Source organism: Budorcas taxicolor, chromosome 11 (assembly GCF_023091745.1).
Source record: "Budorcas taxicolor isolate Tak-1 chromosome 11, Takin1.1, whole genome shotgun sequence".
NCBI classification, from domain to species: Eukaryota; Metazoa; Chordata; class Mammalia; order Artiodactyla; family Bovidae; genus Budorcas; species Budorcas taxicolor.
In genome coordinates, this window is record NC_068920.1 from 53,100,452 (window position 1) to 53,123,617 (window position 23,166).

At 41.8% G+C, this 23,166-nt stretch overlaps 1 protein-coding gene across 13 annotated transcripts in view; it reads left to right on the plus strand.

The window, feature by feature from the left end:
- MLIP (muscular LMNA interacting protein) overlaps nt 1-23,166 on the plus strand; it is a 299,443-nt gene that overhangs the window by 128,273 nt on the left and 148,004 nt on the right. For 12 of the 13 annotated variants that reach the window (XM_052649068.1, XM_052649069.1, XM_052649073.1 and 9 more), the window contains 2 exons: nt 16,125-16,280; nt 19,487-19,879. In XM_052649068.1, coding sequence (XP_052505028.1) covers nt 16,125-16,280; nt 19,487-19,879 — 549 coding nt within the window. The remainder of the gene's footprint in view (nt 1-16,124; nt 16,281-19,486; nt 19,880-23,166) is intronic. The other variant, XM_052649081.1, reaches the window with a different exon arrangement.

The window sequence follows — 23,166 nt, forward strand, 5'->3', positions numbered from 1 at the left end:
GCCCATATTTGCTCTGACTTAGGGTCCTTCCTGATGGTGTGTCTCTCAGCCAAGATGGAAATCAGTGCAAAGGATTCTGGGAGGTTGGTAGGACATAGTATGGGCTCCTGTCTCCTCTCTCCTTTTGCCCCTCCCAGATTACCCTGGTTAGTGTTCTGTAGCCATAGCGTGTTCCTTATTAGGATACCTCCTGATGTGAAGCAACTCAGGGAAATGGTTTTCACTGTGCTTGGCCAAGGCAGGTGGTTTCGGTCAATGGTTCGCCGCTGCTGCTAAGTTGCTTCAGTCATGTCCAACTCTGTTGGACTCCATAGACGGCAGCCCACCAGGCTCCCCCATCCCTGGGATTCTCCAGACAAGAACACTGGAGTGCATTGCCATTTCCTTCTCCAATGCATGAAAGTGAAAAGTGAAAGTGAAGTCGCTCAGTAAGTGTCCGACCCTCAGCGACCCCATGGACTGCAGCCCACCAGGCTCCTCTGTCCATGGGATTTTCCAGGCAAGAGTACTGGAGTGGGGTGCCAATGCCTTCTCCGCAATGGTTCCCTAACAACTGTATATTCCTTGAACAGGGAAATCTCTCTGCCCTCTCTGAAACCTCCAGACAACTTTCATGAATGCACATGGTCATTCATTTATTTAATGGACATTTTTTGAGCCCCCACTATGTGATAGTTCCTATATTAGATGCTGGGGATACAGCAAGGAAAAAAATAGAAATTTCCCAGTGTTCTAGTGCTTTCATTCCAATTAGGGAACCAGATATTAAAGAATTCACTATACATATAACCATATCATTTTTTAAAAGTCTTTATTGAATTTGTTACAATATTGCTTCTATCTTACGTTTTGGTTCTTTGGCTTATGAGGTGTGTGGGATTTTAGCTCCCCCACCAGGGATCAAAGCTGTACCCCCTGCACTGGAAGGCAAAGTCTTAACCACTGGACTTCCAGGGAAGTCCAGCTATATATTAATTTTAATAGAAGCTCCTGCTATGAAGAGGTGGATCTGTTTGATCACTTACATGTTTCTTAGCAAACTTTTCTGGATATGTCTATTTTTTTTCTCAAATTTGTTTCCCACTTCAGGAAAAGAGACTATTTGTTCTATACGGTTTGTTTTAACAGCAATACTTTAAGAGTCTCTTGACTGGAAGGTACTGCTGTAATATCTGTATAGTAAGAAGTGGGAAGGATGCCCTACTTCAGCCATCAGTAATGCCAGATTTTAAAGAGAATTTTGGATTGTATTTGCCAGTTGCAAACTTCAACAAACTTTACTTTCTTTGGGGAATCGATTATTCAACAGAACAGTTTGTGTTCTTTAGTAAGACAGACATCATTAAAACTCTGTGTTTGTGAAATGCTTCATGGTCTTAGGCAGACCCTAGATGACCTTCTTATCTCTAGAAAACAGAAGTTGTAATTAGAGGCTAGACTCTCCCCTCCTCCTAGCCTTGATCCTGTGTGAGTAATTCACTTGGTCTTCATCATCCACGACTGAGGCCTATTTTTTGATAAGGTGCCATCACTTTCTATTCCATTGAGGACAGTTTCTATAGAAATTGTTCTAGATACATGTGCTCTGGGAGGCTGTATATAGTCACTAGCCAGATGACTGAAGCATGCTACGATAATGCATGGCTATTATGCTTTTTTTAAGTAAAAAATTATGTTTTCCATCAATATAAGAAATACTCTATAACACCAACAATTATTATTTTTTAAATAAATTTATTTATTTTAATTGGAGGTTAATTACTTTACAATATTGTATTGGTTTTGCCACATATCAGCATGAACCCGCTGCAGGTATACATGTGTTCCCCATCCTGAACTCCCCTCCCTCCTCCCTCCCCGTACCATCCCTCTGGGTCATCTCAGTGCACCAGCCCCAAGCATTTTGTATCATGCATCAAACCTGGACTGGCTATTTGTTTCATATATGATATTATACATGTTTCAATGCCATTCTCCCAAATCATCCCACCCTCCCAACAATTATTATTAAAACAAGGGAAAGAAAATGATTAAAGAAAAGTTCCCAGTAAGACACAGAGAAAATAGCAAAATAGTGGATTAATTTTATTGGTTCTCATGTTGTAAAATGACTCAAGGAAAAATTCAAATAGGGCAAAGGATAGGGGATAATATATTTCCTCTCCCAAATATGATCATACCAATATGTCTAAATATTGCTTTCTGCTTGGGAGAGGGAATGAGAAAAAGGAAAGACCAGAGGAGGAAGGACAGAATGAGACTTCGGAAAAGAGCTTCCTGATTCTTTGGATTCATGTGGAATAAACTTATGAACCATTGACAAAGGACAGAACATGGAGATGAGTGTGGTCTCTAGGATTTGTTAAGGCTGCCCTATTCAGTAGGGATTAGGAGTTAAGATTTTTATGTATATGTGGTATATACATATACCATGATATATATATTATATACATACATGTGTATATAGCAAAATAATGGATTAATGTCATTGTTTCTCATGTTGTAAAATGACTCAAGGAAAATCATATACAGGGTTGGCCAAAAGGTTCATTCCATAAGATGGTATGGAAAAACCTGAATGAACCTTTTGGTCAACCCAATATATACATTTTTATATACACAAATCTTTGTTCCTATTCCCTACTGAATAACAGCAAAACACCTGAATTCAAGATCTCTGGTGATCTACAAAGGAGAGGAGAGATGAGTCTGAATGTAGAAAGTAGAATAGTGGTTACTTAGGGGTGGGGGATGTGGGGAATAGGGAATCATTGCTCAATCAGAGCAGAATGTCAATTTTACACAATGAAAAAAGTGCTGTGGATGATTAGTAATGATGGTTGCACAGCAGTGTAGGTGTCCTTAATGTGCTCACTAAACTGTACACTTCGTAAAGGTTAAAATGGTATATTAAAAAAAGTTTTCTGATGATCCACATTGAACCTATGTTTGTAGCCTTATTTGCCTTTATTCTGAAGTATGCTATTTACCAGGGTTCCCTGGTGGCTCAAAGGGTAAAGAATCTGCTGCAGTGCAGGAGACCTGGGTTCCACTGAGTAACAATAGTACTCATGGCAGTAGCACACATTATTTGCCTGGCACAGAGCGTTACCTGCTGAATTTAATAAGTACTGTTCGGATCCACGTTTCACTGGTGGAGGACTGAGCCTTTGAGAGGTCCTGTAACTACCCTACCCAACGTCCTCCAGCCAGTGGGTTATCTGACTCCTCGGCCCCGTGCCTTGCAGCCCACCCTCTGGCTTTCCCTCAAAGCTCAGTTGGTAAAGAATCCACCTGCAATGCAGGAGACCCCGGTTCGATTCCTGGGTCCGACTCCTGGGTCAGGAAGATCCCCTGGAGAAGGGATAGGCTACCCACTCCAGTATTCTTTTGCTTCCCTGGTGGCTCAGCTGGTAAAGAATCTGCCTGCAATGTGGGAGACTTGGGTTTGATCCCTGGGTTGGGACGATCCCCTGGAGAAGGGAACAGCTACCCACTCCAGGATTCTGGCCTGGAGAATTCCAGGGACTATATAGTCTGTGAGGTCACAGAGAGTCGGATACGACTGAGTGACTTTCACTGCTCCTTACTGTTGGTCTGATAGGGGCCTTTGCTCAAGCTTTTCTCTCTGCCTGAAATAAGGGCTGTTCTGCCTCATCTTCAGAGGTCTCACTCCCCTACTCTGCTAAGTGAAAGTGAAAGTGTTAGTCATTCAGTCACATCTGACTCTTTGCAATCCCATGGACTGTAGCCCTCCAGGCTCCTCTGTCTATGGAATTCTCCACGCAAGAATACTGGAGTGGGTTCCAATGCCCTCCTCCAGGAAATCTTCCTGACCCAGGGATCAAACCTGGGTCTCCTTCAGTTTACCATCTGAGCCACCAGGAAACCTCCAATTCTAAGTCCAGCCTGAATGTTTCTTTATCCTTGAACTACTCACCCCAGATGACTGTGATCTCACCATCCTCCAAAAGTTCCTCTAAGTCTTCGCTACTCATAGTGGCACAGACCAGTCGGTAGGCACCACTGGGAGCTCGTTGGAAATGTCAGATCTGGGGCCACACCTTAGATCATCTCAGTCAGAAACTGCGTTAAAAATATTTTATGAAATATAGCTGATTTACAGTGTACAATTTCTGCTGTACAACAAAGTGATTCAGTTATATGTATATTTACATTCTTTTTCAGATTCTTTTACATTGTGGTTTATCACAGGATATTTAAGAAACTGCATTTTAACATGATCTTGAAGTGATTTATGTATCAACTTTGAGAACTGCAGTATGGGAATTTTTCTTTTTTTTTTCACTTTGCATCTTTCTATTTGTATGCCTGTTTTATATTCTCACTTGGACTGTTAGCTGTTTGAGGGCAAGAGGGCAGTGTAGTCTCTTGAGTATCCATAAATATACCTTGCATAGAAAAAGGCACGATTTATTTTCTGATGTCTTCCAGCATTCACTTTAAAATTTTAGATCATTAAAGAAACTGTATGGTACTAAACATAATGTGTGTATGTGCAATTTGGATAAATATTGGACAAAAGATACAAAGAGACCAAAAAACCCAACTACCATTTCTGAAGAGCTGAGAGCAAAAACCTCGGTGTCAGGAGCAAAAGTAGAATACTGCACACACCTCCTGCACTCCTGCACGCCAACACCATCAGTTCAGTTCAGTTCAGTTGTTCAGTCAGGTCTGACTCTTTGCGACCCCATGGACTGCAGCATGCCAGGCCTCCCTGTCCATCACCAATTCCCGGAGTTTACTTAAACTCATGTCCGTCACATTGGTGATGCCATCCAACCATCTCATCCCCTGTTGGCTCCTTCTCTTCCCGCCTTCAATCTTTTCCAGCATCAGTATCTTTTCCAATGAGTCAGCTTTTCACATCAGGTGGCCAAAGTATTGGAGTTTCAGCTTCAGCATCAGTCCTTCCAATGAATATTCAGGACTGATCTCCTTTAGAATGGACTGGTTGGATCTTCTTGCAGTCCAAGGGACTCTCAAGAGTCTTCTCCAACACCACAGTTCAAAAGCATCAATTCTTTGGTGCTCAGCTTTCTTTCTAGTCCAACTCTCACATCCATACATGACTGCTGGAAAAACCATAGCCTTGACTAGACGGACCTTTGTTGGACCTTTTAAGGGAGGTGGCCATCATCTTCATTGCCTTCACTATAGTTTGGCCTTGGGTCAAACAACAGGGAGGGAACACATCCCCACCCATCAACAGAAAATTGGATTAAAGATTTACTGAGCATGGCTCCGCCCATCAGAACAAGACCCTGTTTCCTCCACAGTCAGTCTCTCCCATCAGGAAGCTTCCATAAGCCTCTTATCCTTATTCATCAGAAGGCTGACAGATAGAAAACCACAATCACAGAAAACTAACCAGTCTGATCACATGGACCACAGCCTTGTCTAACTCAATGAAACTATGAGACATGCTGTGTAGGGCCACCCAAGATAGACAGGTCATGGTGGAGAGTTCTGACAAAACGGGGTCCACTGGAGAAAGGAATGGCAAACCACTTCAGTATTCTTGCCTTCAGAACTCTATGAACAGTATGAAAAGGCAACACCATCAGAGCGGTGGGCAAGCTACCTAAGCCAGCCCTCTGGCCCAATCTCTGGACACACCCGTACCCTCTCCCAGTATGAGGAATGCTTGCCCCTCCTCAGGGAGAGAGCAAACATGGGGACTTGTCGTTTGCTCTCCTCCCCACCTCTGCAGCAGGGGCCCTGATAAAGCCTTGCCTGAAGTACTAGGTTATTTGGAGTAGTTTTCCCCCGTGTGCTAACAGCATCACTTTCGACAATTGTTTTACTTGTAGTGTTTCCACAAATTCGGGCTTCTGATAAGCAGGGAAAATGTTAAGTGGTATAATCTAGGTCCCTAAAATAACTCCTTCATTCCTTCCCAGAGCTTTTGGTCTATAACCAGCTCTTGCAACAGAACAACTTTCATCGCCAAAGCACAAATAGAGATAGTACAGATTTGGAGAAAAATCAATACTCAGAAAATAGAAGTACAAAAACGGAAGACGCCAATCAATTCCATGTGTAAAGTTTTGAAGTTTTCTGCAGTCGGGACACTCACTGTCTTCCAGGAACCTTGGAATGTTGTTTTGACAGATTTTTGATTCCAAGCTCTATTCGAGAGCAAATTTGGTTAACAGCAAGACTTCAGTCACTACCGATGCTGGTGTAGCATTGCTCACTACGTATATGCCAAGGACCAGGAATTAAAGCTACTGATTTTACGAAGGAATCGCCGTGTTTTCTCGTTCTTTATTTAGACCCAGTGTTTGCCTGTATTTGTGCCTCTACATGTTCTCAGCGAGTGTGACCAACTGATTGCTGAGATTGTCAGCTGTGCGGGCCCTTCAATCAGCTTCTTGTTGCTGTACAATCGGGCTCCTCTGTTCTTTTTGCAGAATGTTTAATTGGACTATGTGCATGAAAAGAAAAGGGAAATGCATATAGGTGGCAATTTTTTTTTTTTTTTTTTACTTCTACTGGCTCCATTTCAGCAGTCAATCTGACCTCTCCTGAAGTTCCAAATCTAAAAACTGTCTGAACATGAATCTGCTCTTTGGAGCTGACAAAAATTCTTCTGTTCAGGGAGGAGTCCACATTACCTCTTTTTAGAATTCTTTTCTCCCCGCGAGTGTGTGTGTTGTTTCAGGGAGCGGCTCCCTTCCCACCTCACTCATTGGTTTGCTCACTCCCTTATGGGATGAATCAATGCTTCCAGAAACCCAGGGGCTTCCGAGGGACTGCGGGAACAATTACTTCCAAATGAACTCGTGCGTCTTAGCAGGGAGCGTGCAGACCACACCCCAGGTAAAAGGAAGGCTTCCCTTCCTGCTTTCGAGAACTTTGAAAGGCTGTGCACTGTGGTGTTTGCTGCAAGAGGGTTTGTGAGAGAGATGCCCGGGTGTAGATAAATTTGACTATGTCAAAATGAAATGTTATAGGCAGTTAGTGGAAAGGATGAGCCGATAGAGCAAAGCTGCTTACTGGCAACTGAAGAAGATGCTGAGGATGGTCCTTCGTGCAGTGTAAGCGCTGACACCCTGTCCTGTCTCTTCTCAACAAGAGGCTAGTGGCCATCTGTGAGTGTGGGTGTCAACATCAGAAGAAGAGAGCGTTTCGGGAAGGAGAAGGAAGGAAGGCATTGCTACTGGGAACTGAGCAACGAAACAGTCAGCCTGCATGGCACGAGGGAGGACAGTTTCTTAAATTATTAGTCGGCTGGCCGGTGAGAAGGTGACAGTCTCAGAGTTTCAAGTGCTTGAAACCATATTTAGGGAAAGCTTTTCATCCTTTCAGCTCTAATTTCTATAATAAAACTAGTTTCCCAAGGATAAGAACTGAGATGTGTTTTTAAACAACGCTGACAAAGGAAAGTGTTAATTGGCATTTAACCAGTGCGACGATATTAACATGCATCTGTTTCTGCTTTGTGTGGAAAATGATTTTTCATCACCATAGCGATTGATTTCTGGGCTTTTTGGAACTTGGCCATGGTATGCAGTAAAGAGCAGAATTTTTCTTTTTCTTTCCCGAATAAGGGATTCAGCAGTCAAACAGCCTGTTGTATAGTGTAGCTAGTGTAATTTCAAATCCTTTCCAGCTAAATTCTGTGCAAAAACTCTCTGCATCCTTGGTAGGATAAGAAGATGGTACAGAAATGTAATGAAAAGAGCCACATGCCAACATTGTACTCTCAGCTTAAAAGCAAATACCACACCATTGCCCCTTTTTGAGGTTGATCAGAGGTTACATGTGTGGACAGGAATTTATCTGTGATCTTCTGACAGTAACCTAGGAAGATGAATAAGCCTTTAGTACTGTTGGATTTTCCATGTTTAATGTTATTCTTGATGATATTATGTGTTGGTTCAACCAAAAATTCTGAGAAAATGTTCTCTTTACCTGGTGAAGAAATTTTATGTAGGCTGTGGCTATTTGTAGGAGAATACAGCAATAAAGGAGAAGGAAACAATTTTACTTATTTTCAGTTGCTTTTGTTGTCAACATATGGTTACTTTTAGAAATTCCTTTGAGGACATCATTCTATTTTTTAATTTTTATTTTTACTTTATTTTACTTTACAATACTGTATTGGTTTTGCCATACATTGACATGAATCCGCCATGGGTGTACATGAGTTCCCAATCCTGAACCCACCTCCCACCCCATATCATCTCTCTGGATCATCCCCGTGCACCAGCCATTCTAAAAGCACACCTTATTCATTGAAGCGCCCGTGTTTATTGCACCACATTTCCATTTTATTCACTAAAATTGTAGCTGTTAACCTTTAAAAAGTCAATAGTTTACGATGAATCAATAGTGATGTTCTATTTGTATTTTGGGAACTTATGTAGCAAGCCTTTTGGGGAAGTAAATTTTTGTCATTGTATGGGCTTTAGAAAGTAAAACCACTTATTGTTAATAAAGGTGATACATATTTTGTAACCACAGGGAAGTGAATTGAAGTCTTTCATACATTAGTGTTTAAATTTCATCTAGATAGAACCTAAAGTAGACCTGTAATCATTCTGTGGGGAGATGAGGACAGGCCTACGGAACCCGAGGACAAAGTCATTTTCACCTCTTCTTTGACTCTTAAAGGACTATCTTTATTTCTTACCCAAATGAAATTCTGTGATAAATTATCTGAGCTACCCTCAGTGATTTCCTTGCTAAAACCTCTCTCTATCTATCATGATATTGATGACAGTAGTCATGTAAAGAAACCTTCCTAGGAAAAAAATCCCTCTGGAAAGTGTCTTGTACTGTGTATCACTGATAAAGGCTACTGGACTCCCTGAATCTCATGAGGGATCTCATGTCTCCTCCTACAAAGGAAAGCATTGCTTTATTATTTTTCAGGTGATAAGCTGCAAACTGGGAACTGTGAACTGACTGCCATGGTGGAATAATGACAATTATTTTTAAAGGCAGAAAATAATAGTGAAAAATGAAAGTTGGCTCAGAAGGATTTGCTGCATAATTTTTATGCCCTAAGGAATTTGCATTGTTTCTAGAAGGCTTAGCTGTCTTAGTTTTCTGGTTTGCTGTTCAGTCACTAAGTTGTGTCCGACTCTTTGTGACCCCTTGGACTGCAGCATGCCAGGCTGCCCTGTTCTTCACTATCTCCCGAAGTTTGCTCAAACTCATGTCCATTGAATCAGTGATGCCATCCAACCATCTCATCCTCTGTCGCCACTTTCTCTTGCCCTCAGTCTTTCCCAGCATCAGGGTCTTTTCCAGTGAATTGGCTTTTTGCATCCGGTGCTTCAGCTTCAGCATCAGTCCTTCCAAAGAACACCCAGGACTGATCTCCTTTAGGATTGACTGGTTTGGTCTCCTTGCAGTCCAAGGGACTCTCAGGAGTCTTCTCTAGCACCACAGTTTGAAAGCATCAATTCTTTGGTGCTCAGCCTTCTTTAGGGTCCAACTCTCACATCCATACATGACTACTGGAAAAACAATAGTTTTGACTATATGGACCTTTGTGGGTAATGTGATGTCTCTGCTTTTTAATATGCTGTCTAGGTTTGTCATAGCTTTTCTTCCAAGGAGCAAGCATCTTTTAATTTCATGGCTGCAGTCACTGTCTGCAATGATTTTGGAGCCCAGAAGATGGTTGCCAGAAAGTTGTATCCTGTAGTAAGTGGTCCAGAGTTAGTTCGTTAGACCATCTATAGCTTGGTGAAATCTTCTGCAAGGATATCTAGTTCTCTTTAATTGACTGTGTGTTCACACGCACAAAATCTGATAGACAGTCTCCTGTTCCAAGTGTCACCTGATCCTGGTGATGCTTGACCCTTACCTCGTGCAGTGTTGCCATTCTGTCTTCTCCAGCCCAGCCTTGGAGTCCCAGTGTGGCTTTTGCTGTCTCAATTGCAGTCTTGTCAGCCTTCTTGTCCCCCAGTTCCTTGACCTTCACAGGCTCAGTGCCCATCCTGTTTTTTCATCTCAAATACTCAGGCTCAACTCCATTGATTTATTATTTTCTGATGATAAGCTACAACCTGGGAATTGTGACCTGACTGTTATGGAGGAATAATGACAATTATTTTGAAAGGCAGAAAATAATATTGAAAAATGATAGTTGGCTCAGAAGGGTTGGTCTGTGTATTTTTTATTCCTTAAGGAATGTGCCTCGTTTCTAGAAACCCTAATCCTAACTGTACCTGGTTACAAGCCTAGAACTTATAATCAGCTAGAGTTACCATCTACTGGATCTCAAGCTCTCTCTCGCATCCTATACTGTGACTCCGCACCATTCTCCCAACACCCACCGTGCTTTCAGATCTGATTTCTCAGCCACAGAGCCTGCTAGTCTCTTAGACTGAGGTCCTCCTTCTTCCTGTCTGCACTGAGCTCCCTGGCTGACCCTTTGCTTTTCTCTCATTGGTGCCCTCAGTTTCCTGACATGCACAACATTCTTCCACCAGAACCAACTCTGAACATCAGTTCTATAAATGCTATAGTTCACTTTCTCTGTTCCTGTGATAGGCAGTTGAGCATCCCTGGAGAGATTATCCAACAACCAAGCAAATTGCTTTCACGACAAATTCTTGGATTTACATTTGGGCTGGACTCTCACAATAGGCTGTCAATCCTTTGATTATTTATGGTCTGCCCTCTTTCTTATTGCTGTCAATGATGTTCCAGGCTTATTTTTATCTTAAAATCCAATGTCACCTTTACGAGTTCTTCTTCAGCTACTGCACCACTGAATGGTAGAGCCTGGATGCTTCAACCTTGGACCTCTTTTTTCCTGTTTGTGCCTGCATCCCTGGTGATCTCATTTGGTCTCATGGTTTTCAAAGCCATGTATAGGTTAACAACCCTAATAATTTTATCTCCAGCACAGACTCTGCTCTGAACTTTGCTTCTCCTATCCCCACATTTCCTCTTGGATGTATTTTTGTCATTTCAAATTTGATCTTTATTCTCAAACCAGTTCCACCTCTTGTTTTCCCCACTTTTATGAAGACTCTCTCGTATCTTTCAGTTATTCAGGTCAAAAACGTCGTATGTTTTGACTCTTGTCTGCCTCTTGCGTCTCACATCTAATTTTTCAGCAAATTCTAAGTTTTTCCTTTAAATTATAGCCAACCCAAGTTTTACCTATCATTTTTTTTCTCCTGTGAATTATTACATTAGTCTTTATAGCGCTTAGCTCAATTGAAAATTCTACCTTTTTCTTATTTATTTTGCATCCTGTCTCCCTCCCACTAGAATGGGTAGAGGTTTTGTTCATATCGCCAAGCCCTAAAATAAAGCCTAGCACCTGGTAGGCATTTAATAAGATCTTGTTAAGTAAATGAAAGTATTATAGAAGGCAATGTAATCAAGTGAGGTTTGGTTTTAGTAGGAGTGGAGTAGAAGGACTGATGGTCCCATAAAAGGACAAAGATGTAGGTAGGTGACTAGAAGCTGTGATGAGGGGTTTGGAGGTCCTCCTCTGTTTGCTTCAATTATCTCAGTGAAATGGGAAACAAAGTTTTTAGCTCAGAGTGAGAAGAAGATGCAGGTGTTTGCAGAAAGCAGAGAAGATGTGAGCTTTCTATGTGTGTGGGAGAGTAAATGGGCTCTGGATCTATCAATGTATAGTATGATTCCACATATACACATTGGTATCTGATATTTGTTTTTCTCTTCCAGAGAAAAGCAGGGCAGGAATAGAGATGCAGATGTAGAGAACGGACATATGCGTACGGAGGGAGAAGAGTTGGGTGAGATGAATTGGGAGGTTAGGATTGTCAGATACACACTGCATGCGTGTGTGCTCAGCCTTGTCTGACTCTTTGCAACCCCATGGACTGGGGCCCGCCAGGCTCCTCTGTCCAAGGGATTTTCCAGGCAAGAATACTGGAGTGGGTTGCCATTTCCTCCTCCAGGGGATCTTCCTGACCCAGGGATCAAACCTATGTCTCTCCATCTCCTGCATTGGTGGGTGAATTTTTTACCACCGAGCTGCCTGGGAAGCCCACATATATACGCTACTCTGTGTAACACGGATAGCTAGTGGGAATGTGCTATAAAGCACAGGGAACTTGGCTGGGGGCTCTGTGATGACCCCCACATATATACGCTACGCTATGTAATGTGGATAGCTAGTGGGAACATGCTATAAAGCACGGGAAGCTCCGCTGGGTGCTCTGTGATGACCTGGAAGAGTGGATTGGGGGTGGAGTGTGAGGGCGGTCAGAGAGGGAGGGGATATGTGTATGCACGTCGCTGATTCACTTCATTGTACAGCAGAAACTGACACAACATTGTAAAGCAATCACAGTCTAATAAAAAATATGGTATGATTATAGAGTCGTATGAAAGGAACTACTTGAGGCTCAGAGCCGTGAATCTTAAGTGAAGCCCAGCAAGCATGGTACTGTAACTTTTTCCCCAGCCGCATTTACCTCTGTGGCACCAGAGTAGAGTTGGCAGGGGGTAGATTCAATGAGCGCCGTGATTTACCCAAAGGGGATGATGACGTGAGAGAAGGCAAGGCTTTGGAGGGGTGTCCACAGGACTAGCTGTATCAGACATTGAAACTGGCTGAAAAATGGAATCTGGGAAAACTTACTGCTGGAAGGATTGGTAGACTTCCATTTTGATGGGTTCCCAGAAATGCTGGAGTTAGAGAACCAGAGGAATAACGTGGAAAGAAAAGAAGTATTGGTCAGAGAAGGAAAACACTCCAAAATTATGTAAGGGTTCTGGCTGTTGGTTGTTGCCAGGGATGTGAAGGTCAAGGAAGTGTAGAGGTCAGTGACATATGCTACTAGAAAAATTACCCATGGGATATAGTGTTAGAAGGAGTGGAGTTAACCCTAGAAGTAAATCTTCAAAGAAAGAAGCGGTTGACTTGGTTGTGGGCAGATGACTGCAACAAAGAGAGGTAGGTAGTGAAGGGTGTTATCTGGTGCATGGCAGGAGCTTCAGACTTGGAGGTTTGTAGGGGTGAGGGAAGAAGAAGAATGGTCTGGAAGCTGTCAAGGGAACAAGGAGGACACATCCTATTCTAGACCTAGTGTGAGAGGAGACGGTCACTGAGAACTTGCTGGGAAGCAGAGGCCTTCAGAGGGGCCTGTGGTTTACTGAGAGCTACAGCAGGCGAAGAAGAGGTTCCGGATGTGCAGGGCTGTGTGACGACCGCCTGAATTCCAGACGGTGAAGGATGAGAAGTTTCCGAGAGCTGGATAAGTGTATGTTTCTGAAACTCTACCTCTGAACACTGGTGCCAAATAAAAATGTAGAGACAGGGTTTTGGATGAAGGAGAAAGAATGGCTTTTATACTTTGTCAGGCCAAGGGGGCCACAGCAGGCCAGTGCCCACACGGTTGTGCATCCCTCCCTGGAGGGGGTCACGAGGCGTCAGTGTTCAAGGAGCAGGGCGTGGTTGGCTTGTGGACATTCTTCTGATTGGTTGCTGGTGAGATAATTTGGAATCCACATCATCCACCTTCTGGTTCCAATAGGTCTGGGGTCTATGTGCTTGTAGGCAGTATACAATTAACTTCTACCACCTGGTGAGGGTTTCAGTATCTGCAAAACTGCTCAAAGAACATGGCTCAGAATATCATCTATAGTCCTTGAGGAAGAACTAAATGTCTTTGACTTTGTTTAGTGGCTAAGCTGCTGTTATTTTGTCTTGTTTGTCTTGTTTTTCTTTTTCCAGTTTCTCTGATTAAATTTATCCTTTGACTAAAGTTTTTATACAGACAAAAGGCAGGTGGAGGGCATGAGTGGGGGTCTATTCTGGGAAAGCCTCAGAGGGTCGTGCTCAGTTACAAGTACAAAAAAGGAACAAAACTAGGGCTGTACATGGCACACAGGGATACAGGGATGGCTGGGTTTCTTGAGGGGCTGATGTGATCGGGGTTAAAGGGCACGTTGAGATAAGGCGTGGTGGCATGGCTAGAAGGGAGAGGAGCATGGGAGGTCCTGCTGGGACCATTGCATTTCCTATGGCGAGCGGGGAGGTGGCAACATGGTAGTGTCACCTTGACTAGATGGGACTAATTGCATCGCAAATGTGGTTTAAATGTAAAATGATTCCTGTTACTTTCCAGCTTCTCCCCAGTGCCCCACAGTGGGATCTTTTCTGTATCTTCATTCATTTTCTCTGTTCACAGAGGAGGCTATATTCTTTCTGTTGTTTACTTTTATTTATTTATATTTGGCCTCACTGTGCGGCATGTGGGATCTTAATTGATCTACCAGGAATTGAACCTATGTCCCCTGCAATGGAAGGGTGGAGTCTTAACCTCTGGGTGGTCAGGGAAGTCCCTGTTCCTTTGTTTTTTTCTGCCTGTGCCCTCCAGGACCTAGTTTCGCTTTCCTTCTTACTGGCTCCTTCCCCCAGGCTACAGATGTCTTCATGTCTGCCCCATTAGAGACCAACAGAGGCGTCTCTTTGACCGGACTTTCCTCTCCAACTTCTCTCCATCTCTCTTTCTACTTCTCACCGAACTTCTTGAAAGAGAAATCTCCAACGTCATCTTCTCCTGCCATCTTTCCATTCAGTCCTCTGTCTACTGCTCTTGGATTTCTGTCCCAGTTGCCAGGCTTGGGTCTTTTAAGACCAGCATCACCCATCTGACTGTCTGATGTGATTAAATCATTCCCGATCACTTGGTTCTCATTGTCAATAGGGCAAAACCCAGGCTTGGTCTACACGCAGTGCTGCTTTCCATGCCTTCACTTATCTGGTTTTCTCAGCATGGGAGAACCTTCTCTTCCCCTCCACCAGGACTTAAATTCAAGGTGCTGCCTTTTTTGGAAATTCCCGGACTGGGCAGGCCCCCAGCCATCATTGCTTTCCCTTCCTATTCTGTGTACACTATTTTCTTACTTGTGAGAGATCTATTAACTGTTCCCTGTTTGCTGGTGTCTCTCTAGCTCCTGAGTGTCTGCCACATGGCAAAACTTAACAAAATAATTTTTGAATGAATAAAGGATGAATGAGAGAGAAGGTATATCCTTGAGAAGAGGCACTGATATATTGATAGCCAGGAAAGTACATTTTCAATTTTCCGTTCACATTTTAACCTCCTCATTAATGATGCATGTCTGAGGTTTCACATGTAGTTGGTGATTATGAGTCAATTTGAACCTGCTAACCCAGGGTTAAATGGATGAAAGTCCTTGACCTCTGTGGGGTCATCACAAGCACAGCATCTGGTCTATGTTGAAATTGACTTTTATCCATGTTCAGTTCAGTTCAGTCGCTCAGTTGTGTCTGACTCTTTGCGACCCCATGAACCCCAGCATGCCAGGCCTCCCTGTCCATCACCAGCTCCCAGAGTCCACCCAAAGCCATGTCCATTGAGTCAGTGATGCCATCCAGCCATCTCATCCTCTGTTGTCCCCTTCTCCTCCTGCCCTCAATCTTTCCCAGGATCAGGGTCTTTTCAAATGAGTCAGCTGTTCGCATCAGGTGGCCAAAGTATTGGAGTTTCAGCTTCAACATCAGTCCTTCCAATGAACACCCAGGACTGGTCTCCTTTAGGATGAACTGGTTGGATCTCCTTGCAGTCCAAGGGACTCTCAAGAGTCTTCTCCAACACCACAGTTCAAAATCATCAATTCTTCGGCGCTCAGCTTTCTTTACAGTCCAACTCTCACATCCATACATGACCACTGGAAAAGCCATAGCCTTGACTAGACGGACCTTTGTTGACAAAGTAATGTCTCTGCCTTTGAATATGCTGTCTAGGTTGGTCATAACTTTCCTTCTAAGGAGTAAGCGTCTTTTGATGTCAGGGCTTGAGCTGCTGGAATGCCATACGTTTATCCATGTTAACGTGTAGCATTCCAGCAGCTCACCTTGTCAACCTACTCTTCTGTTGCCATGTCCTACAGTAAGGTCTTCCTGGGGCTTTATTTCATTCACTGATAAATATTTTCATAAAAAAAGGATCCAATACACTATGAATTCTTTAATAGCTGTTCTCTTCGGCAATCATACACATGATCACAGGACAATAGGCAATTTATTAAAACAAAGGAAAATACCATAATATGTAGAAAGTAAAGTCAAGATAAACCTTTGATAAGACTGAAAGTCTAATTTATTACATGTCTCATAGGTCTCTTCTGGTGATTCTGAAGCCAAACCTCTGATCTTCACATTTGTCCCCACTGTCAGAAGACTGCCAACCCACTCCCAGTTGGGTGACACGTCTAAATACATTGTTAAAATTCCTGAGGAACCAAGTGATGAGACTCCAGAAACTGTAAATAGGGTAGGATTATTTTATTATTTTTATGTCAAGTAATTAAAGTATCCATAATAACAACATGAAAATCTGTATGAATGTTTATTTTTTCTACTTAAAGTGAGATAACTGGGAAATCTAAAAGTGGCTAAAAATATAACAATGTAATAGGTACTTCAGTGTTATTAAATCTCAGGTTTTCTACAATAAGCTATTCTCAACTCTTTCGATTTGACACTCTGTTGTTTGTTGTTCATGTGGTATATTATGCCTCCTGGCACCTCCCCTCCCAGATGTACCTTAAAATAAAAATACAAACTTTTTTTTGCAAAGTTTAAATTTATCTTTAAAGGCTGTTAGATAAAGAGCGAGGTGCTATTTTATGTGTAATAGATTAACAACTCTAAAAATATAATATTCGATGTTTAGGGCACTAGACCTATTGTCATGCTCACACTTTGCTGCTAGTTTTGTGAACTTGTACAGTTTTGGTTGGAAAACCCTTATCCACATCATACAACTTTTCATAACCTTTCAGTTATCTAAGTGGAAATGTATACCAGAGAAATACTGCCGAAGATAAAAAGCATTATGTAGGAAAATAATTAGGAAAAAATAAAAAGAGCCTAATATCTAACAATCAGAGAAAAGCTAAGCATCTGATAGCATCACCTTGACAAACTTATAATGATTATTCAATTCTATGGAACATGTTAATGCTATATTAAATGATACAGTAGATTATAAAATTGTATTTATACCCCAATTATACTTATCTAAACTGAGAACAAGGCTGAAAATGAAATTAAACAAAAAACTAAAAATTGCTTGTGTGAAAATAACAACTTTTTGGGTAAAAACTTTTTCTCTTTAAAATGTGTTTTAATACTGTCCTCTTATAAAAAAAAAATGTTACTGTGTGAATTTTGTGGTATTTTTGAGCCAACTTTGTAAGAAATAAAGTTATCTGATTTTCCTTGTCTATATGAAAGCATTTTATCTAGCAAGCAGTACTATATCCATGAACCTGGGACTTCTTTCAAAAACTATTGTGAGAACAAGTTATTTTAGAGAAATTCTGAAAGCTTCAAAAGACACTTCTGGGAAGTTTCTCTCTTGCGGTACTCAAGTACGTACAATATATTCAAGGGATCCTTTGTGATTAGGTGCTCCGAGTTCATGAGACTATAGACGTATGAATCAATCTTGGCTGCGGATTTCCAAAGCTTCCTGAACTAATGATATTCATCTACAGATGGCAATGATACCTGCACAACCACATTTTTGAGAGAGTAAACATTTTTCTTCCTATTTTTTAAGCAGTTCAATATTATAATACAGCAGGGTAAATAATCCCTCATTCTTTGTATATTTAAAAACTATTTACTTGAACACATGCTGTGTGCTTGGTGCTGTGGATTCTGGATGAATAAAGTCAACTCATAAGTTATTTGTTATTGGAAAGGCAGACATTGAAAAAAATAAAAAACATGTAATAAAACCTCGGGTGGTAAGAAATGCTGTAAAAAAATGCATCAGAATAAACAAATAGAGAATGTTGGACTGTGGGAGCAGGGAGTTATTATAGGTCATTAATAACATTTTCAAAAATGAGTTCAATTTCGCCAGCTCTTTAGTTATTCTGCTACTTTCCATCATAAGCAATCTGTCTTTGAATCCTTCTATTTTTAATTTAAGCTTCCTTCTAATTTGGGTTTTGTTACTGTATGTGATATATTAGTCGCTCAGTCGTGTCTGATTCTTTGCAACCCCGTGGACTGTAGCCTACCAGGCTCCTCTGTCCTTGGAACTGGAGTGGGTTGCCATTCCCTTCTCCAGGGGATCTTCCCGACCCAGGGATTGAACCCGGGTCTCCTGCATTGCAGGCGGATTCTTGACTATCTGAGACACAAGGGCCCTTGTTACTACATAAGTGTTGTAATTTGATATGCGAAATGACCACTCCCAGAAAATTCCAAGTCAGAGCAAAGTATTTTTTATCTTGATTATGTCATCATCAGCTGAACAGTGTGGTCTGGTGGTATGAATCTGACTCCAAGTTCATCAATGATTTGATTATTCTATCTTCACTCATGCAACACATAGTATATATTAGCAAACATTAAATTGGTAATAGTTGACATTTAGTTTATTTTAGTTTATTCATATCTTTTTATTTTGAAATAATGTTAGACTTAGAGAAATGTTGCAAAAATAAAAAAAGAGAGAGAGATTAGTATCATTGTTTTCCAGGTGGCTCAGTGATAAGGAATCTACCTGCCAACAAGAGATGAGGGTTTGATCCCTGGGTCAGGAAGATCCCCTGGAAAAGGAAATGGCAACCCACTCCAGCATCCTTGCCTGGGAAATTCCATGGACAGAGGAGCCTGACAGGCTACTGCTCATGTGGTTGCAAAGAGTCTGACACAACTTAGCAACTAACACCACCACCAACAATGCTTATCAAAACCAAGGAAATTAGTATTGGGTCTTTTAAACATAGTCTTGGTGTACATTGCTGGTACCACTTTAGAAAAAAGATGCTTTGGTAACATGAGAAAACTATCTAATTCCTGGTCTTGTAAACCTCCTATGTGTTCATAGAAAACTGAATGGGGAAATATTTAGGATTGTAAATCAAAAATAAAATAACAGTAGAAAACACTTTATGCTAAAAATATCTATCTTTTTGATGTCCTATTCATGAGTTCTTCCCATAGGCTTGGACTATTTTGTCTGAATTATCTGCGTTTTGTTCCAATTTTGTTTTTCTTCTTAGATTTTTAGAGGAATGCATGTTATTTTAGAACCTTTCAATGGGATTTCATTCCCACCTCCAGCTTATGCAGGCTATACAAGTTTTGCTTGACTATTAACTAAGCCCATGACTGACCAGTTCCCATTTGTTTTGTGAATGTCTTTATGGAAAACATTGCCCTCATCCTCTCTTTCTAAAAAGTCATATCAAAATTTATTTGAAAGCATTTTTGTTTGTTGACATTAATTCCAAGTCCTAAATTACTTAGGTTTGGACCATGACATACAAGTGAGTTATTAAAAGTAAGCCATTAACATCAACCCAAACTCTCCTATGCCAACTTGATTTGGGGGTATATTTGTAAAACCTTTTGTCCTTGAAGAATATACGCAGGTTAAGTGTTTAAGAGTCCATGTAGAAAAGAAGCATTTATCAAAGCAACATCAGCTCTTTTCTGTTTCTCTATTTATTGCAGTTTGATTCCAGTGAGTACTTGACCTTGAATGTTGGGCGCCAACAGGAGAGAGAACGAGGAGCCCTGACTTGTCCTTCAGAGGTTGAGGACAAGGCTTCCCAAGGAAAGGAATTTAAAGAGAAGAAACCTCAAGGAATGCAGCAAAGTGACCTCTTCAAAGCGGAATATGTCTTTATCGTGGACTCTGAGGGGGAGGAGGAAGCCCCGGGCAGAAAAGGTGACCAGGGACCCCCGGTGGGGACAGGGCCCCCGGCTGCTCGGCCCTCGTCTCTCGCCATCTCCTCCAGTCTGGCCTCCGATGCGGTGCGCCCCAAAACGCGAGGGGCGGACCTCCAGGCCCCGTCGCATCCTAAACGGCCTCAGGCAATGGCTCCTCCACAAAGACACGGGCAGGTAGGTTCCTCTTCTTGTCAGTAAGAAAAAAATGTTTCATATTCCTTGTCTGCAAAGGCCTCCTGTTTACTGAAGGCATCGAGGCATACAAAACTCTCAAGGGAAAAAAACATTAAAAAACTAAAATCCCAAGATCACAAATCATCACAGTGTAAATGAAGATAATAAATTCCTAAGGATCATATAAATTATACTGTGAATTGGTTGAAGAGAACAAGTAAAATGCTTAGCTGGAGTGGACTTGGGTGAATATTAACTCTTCCTTTTGAAAATGCTTGAATAAGCTCAGTAAAGGGAATTTCTTAGAGTGTTTGTTGGGCTGGCTGCATCAAGAAGCACATTTCAAGGATGAGATGTGATATGACATGTAGGTACGTGACTTTTAAACTAGTAAAAGAGGACTAAAAGGATACACTAGGAATAAGAGTCTGTAAGGAAAATCGTCTCCTTCTCTGTGTCTTAAGAGAAATATTGACTGTGTTCCTGGAAACCACCATAAGCAGGGCTGGCCTCAGTGAACTGGAAGGAAGGTAGGCAGTTCAGTTGCTCAGTTGTGTCCGACTCTGCAACCCCATGAGCCACAGCACAGTAGGCCTCCCTGTCCATCACCAACTCCTGGAACTTACTCAAACTCATGTCCATTGAGTCAGTGATGCCATCCAACCATCTCATGTCTTTCATCCCCTTCTCCTCCTGTTTTCAATCTTTCCCAGCATCAGGGTCTTTTCCAGTGAGTCCGTTCTTTACATAAAGTGGCCAAAGTATTGGAGTTCCAGCTTCAACATCAGTCCTTCCAATGAACACCCAGGACTGGTCTCCTTTAGGATGGACTGGTTGGATCTCCTTGCAGTCCAAGGGACTCTCGAGTCTCCTCCAACACCACAGTTGAAAAGCATCAATTCTTCAGCGCTCAGCTTTCTCTATAGTCCAACTCTCACATCCATGCATGACTACTGGAAAAACCATAGCTTTGACTAGATGGACCTTTGTTGCCAAAGTAATACCTCTGCTTTTTCATATGCTGTCTAGCTTAGTTGTAGCTTTTCTTCCAAGAGTAAGCATTTTTTAATTTCATGGCTGCAGTCACCATCTGCAGTGATTTTGGAGCCCCCAAAATAAAGTCCATCACTGTTTCCATTGTTTCCCCATCTATTTGCCATGAAGTGATGGGATCAGATGCCATGATCTTAGTTTTCTGAATGTTGAGTTTTAAGCCCACTTTTTCACTCTCTTTCACTTTCATCAAGAGGCTCTTTAGTTCCTCTTCGCTCTCTGCCATAAGGATGGTGTCATCTGCATATCTGAGGTTATTGATATTTCTCCTGGCAATCTTGTGCTTGTGATTCCAGCTTGTGCTCCATCCAGCCTGGCATTTCACATGATGTATTCTTCATATAAGTTAAATAAGCAGGATGACAATATACAGCCTTAAAATACTTTTTTCCTGATTTGGAACCAGTCTGTTGTTCCATGTCCAGTTCTAACTGTTGCTTCTTGACCTGCATACAGATTTCTCAGGAGGGAGGCCAGGTGGTCTGGTATTCCCATCTCTTTAAGAATTTTTCACAGTTTGATCCCACCACAAAATTTAGCAGCAAGATTGAATGGTTCCTTTAAAGCGGAGTGTCTTTGATATAGAAGGAGACCCATTATCTGTGATGGCAGGAAAGAAGGAGGTGGAAGGGGGAATTTTGAAGGGAAAACAAAAATAGAATGACTGGCTATTTGTTGTTAGGAAGTTATCAGAAGACTCTGACAAAGCAGAGAATGTCAGGAATGCGGAGGCTGGTTTTGGGAGTGAAAAATGAATCAATGAAGAGCTGTCTGTGACAATGAGCATGAGTCAGTATCACGGTGTCCTGTTTAGAGTCTTCTGAACCAGGTATTTGCAAGCTTCCTGAAGTAGCTGGGAGAACATTTTTATTGGTGAGTTGGCCTTTTGGTACTACTAAGACCTCTGCAAAATTGTAGGGCAGGCATTTTTTAAATCTCTGGTGCCACATCTTTATTTTTGGAGCCTTCATTGACTTCCTGATGATGTATTTATGTCACTTAAAGCATCCAGTATCCTCATAGCACCTTTGGGTGATAAAAGATTCTCACTGTGGTACCACTATCCAGCCTATTGGACTAAAACATTTATTTCTTCTTGAACTTTATTCTTAGCTAGTTATTGGAAAAATTCTAATGATTTAATTAAACATATTCTCAGTAAGTAGCTGCTGCTGCTGCTGCTAAGTCACTTCGGTAGTGTCCGACTCTGTGTGACCCCATAGACGGAAGCCCACCAGGCTCCCCCGTCCCCGGGATTCTCCAGGCAAGAACACTGGAGTGGGTTGCCATTTCCTTCTCCAGTGCATGAAAGTGAAAAGTGAAAGTGAAGTTGCTCAGTCGTGTCCAACTCTTAGCGACCCCATGGACTGCAGCCCACCAGGCTCCTCCATCCATGGGATTTTCCAGGCAAGAGTACTGGAGTAGGGTGCCATTGCCTTCTCATCTCAGTAAGTAGAGATAGGCTTAAACATTTCTTTCTTGCCTTAGAAAAGATGATGAAAGAAGCAAGTTGATGATGTAGAGGCTTCCATAGGGGAGAGTAGTTTAATGTGGACTTTTGAAGAGCACATAAACATGATGATACCAAATATAAATAAGATAAATAAGGAAAAACATTCTTAATGAAGCAATGTTTAGATTTTTAATTTATCCTTTTCCTCAACTACTGTATTTTTATTGCTGAGTTGGTCATTTATTTTGTTTTTATGTTACCTAATATATAGAGGGCAAACTAGAGACAAAAACACATTTGGGATCTTTCGCAGGGGGCCAAAATAAGTTAGTTAAAAGTAGGTTACAGTTATCAAAGCTCCAAATGAAAAGGCATAGCTCAGCCTAATTCATTAGTGGTGGCTGAGTGTTATGATTACTACAGGTGGAGGAAACCTGGGTCCTAAAATGTTTGTGAATAGCCATTGTCTTGGATTCCATTTCCTATAGTAATCCATTGGAGTGATGAATAGTAGATTATTATGAAATAAAAATAAGATGACTGTTACTGACAATATAAACTAAACAGAAGAGGCCAGAGCATCAGAGAAGGCAGTCTGAGAAGTTGAATGTAGCCAGTATGTGTTAGTGGTAGTTGCTCAGTTGTGTCCAACTCTTTGTGACCCCATGGACTATAGCACATCAGGCTCCTCTGTCCATGGAATTTTTCAGGCAAGAATACTGGAATGAGTTGCCGTTCCTTTCTCCAGGGAATCTTCCTGACCTAGGGATTGAACCCAGGT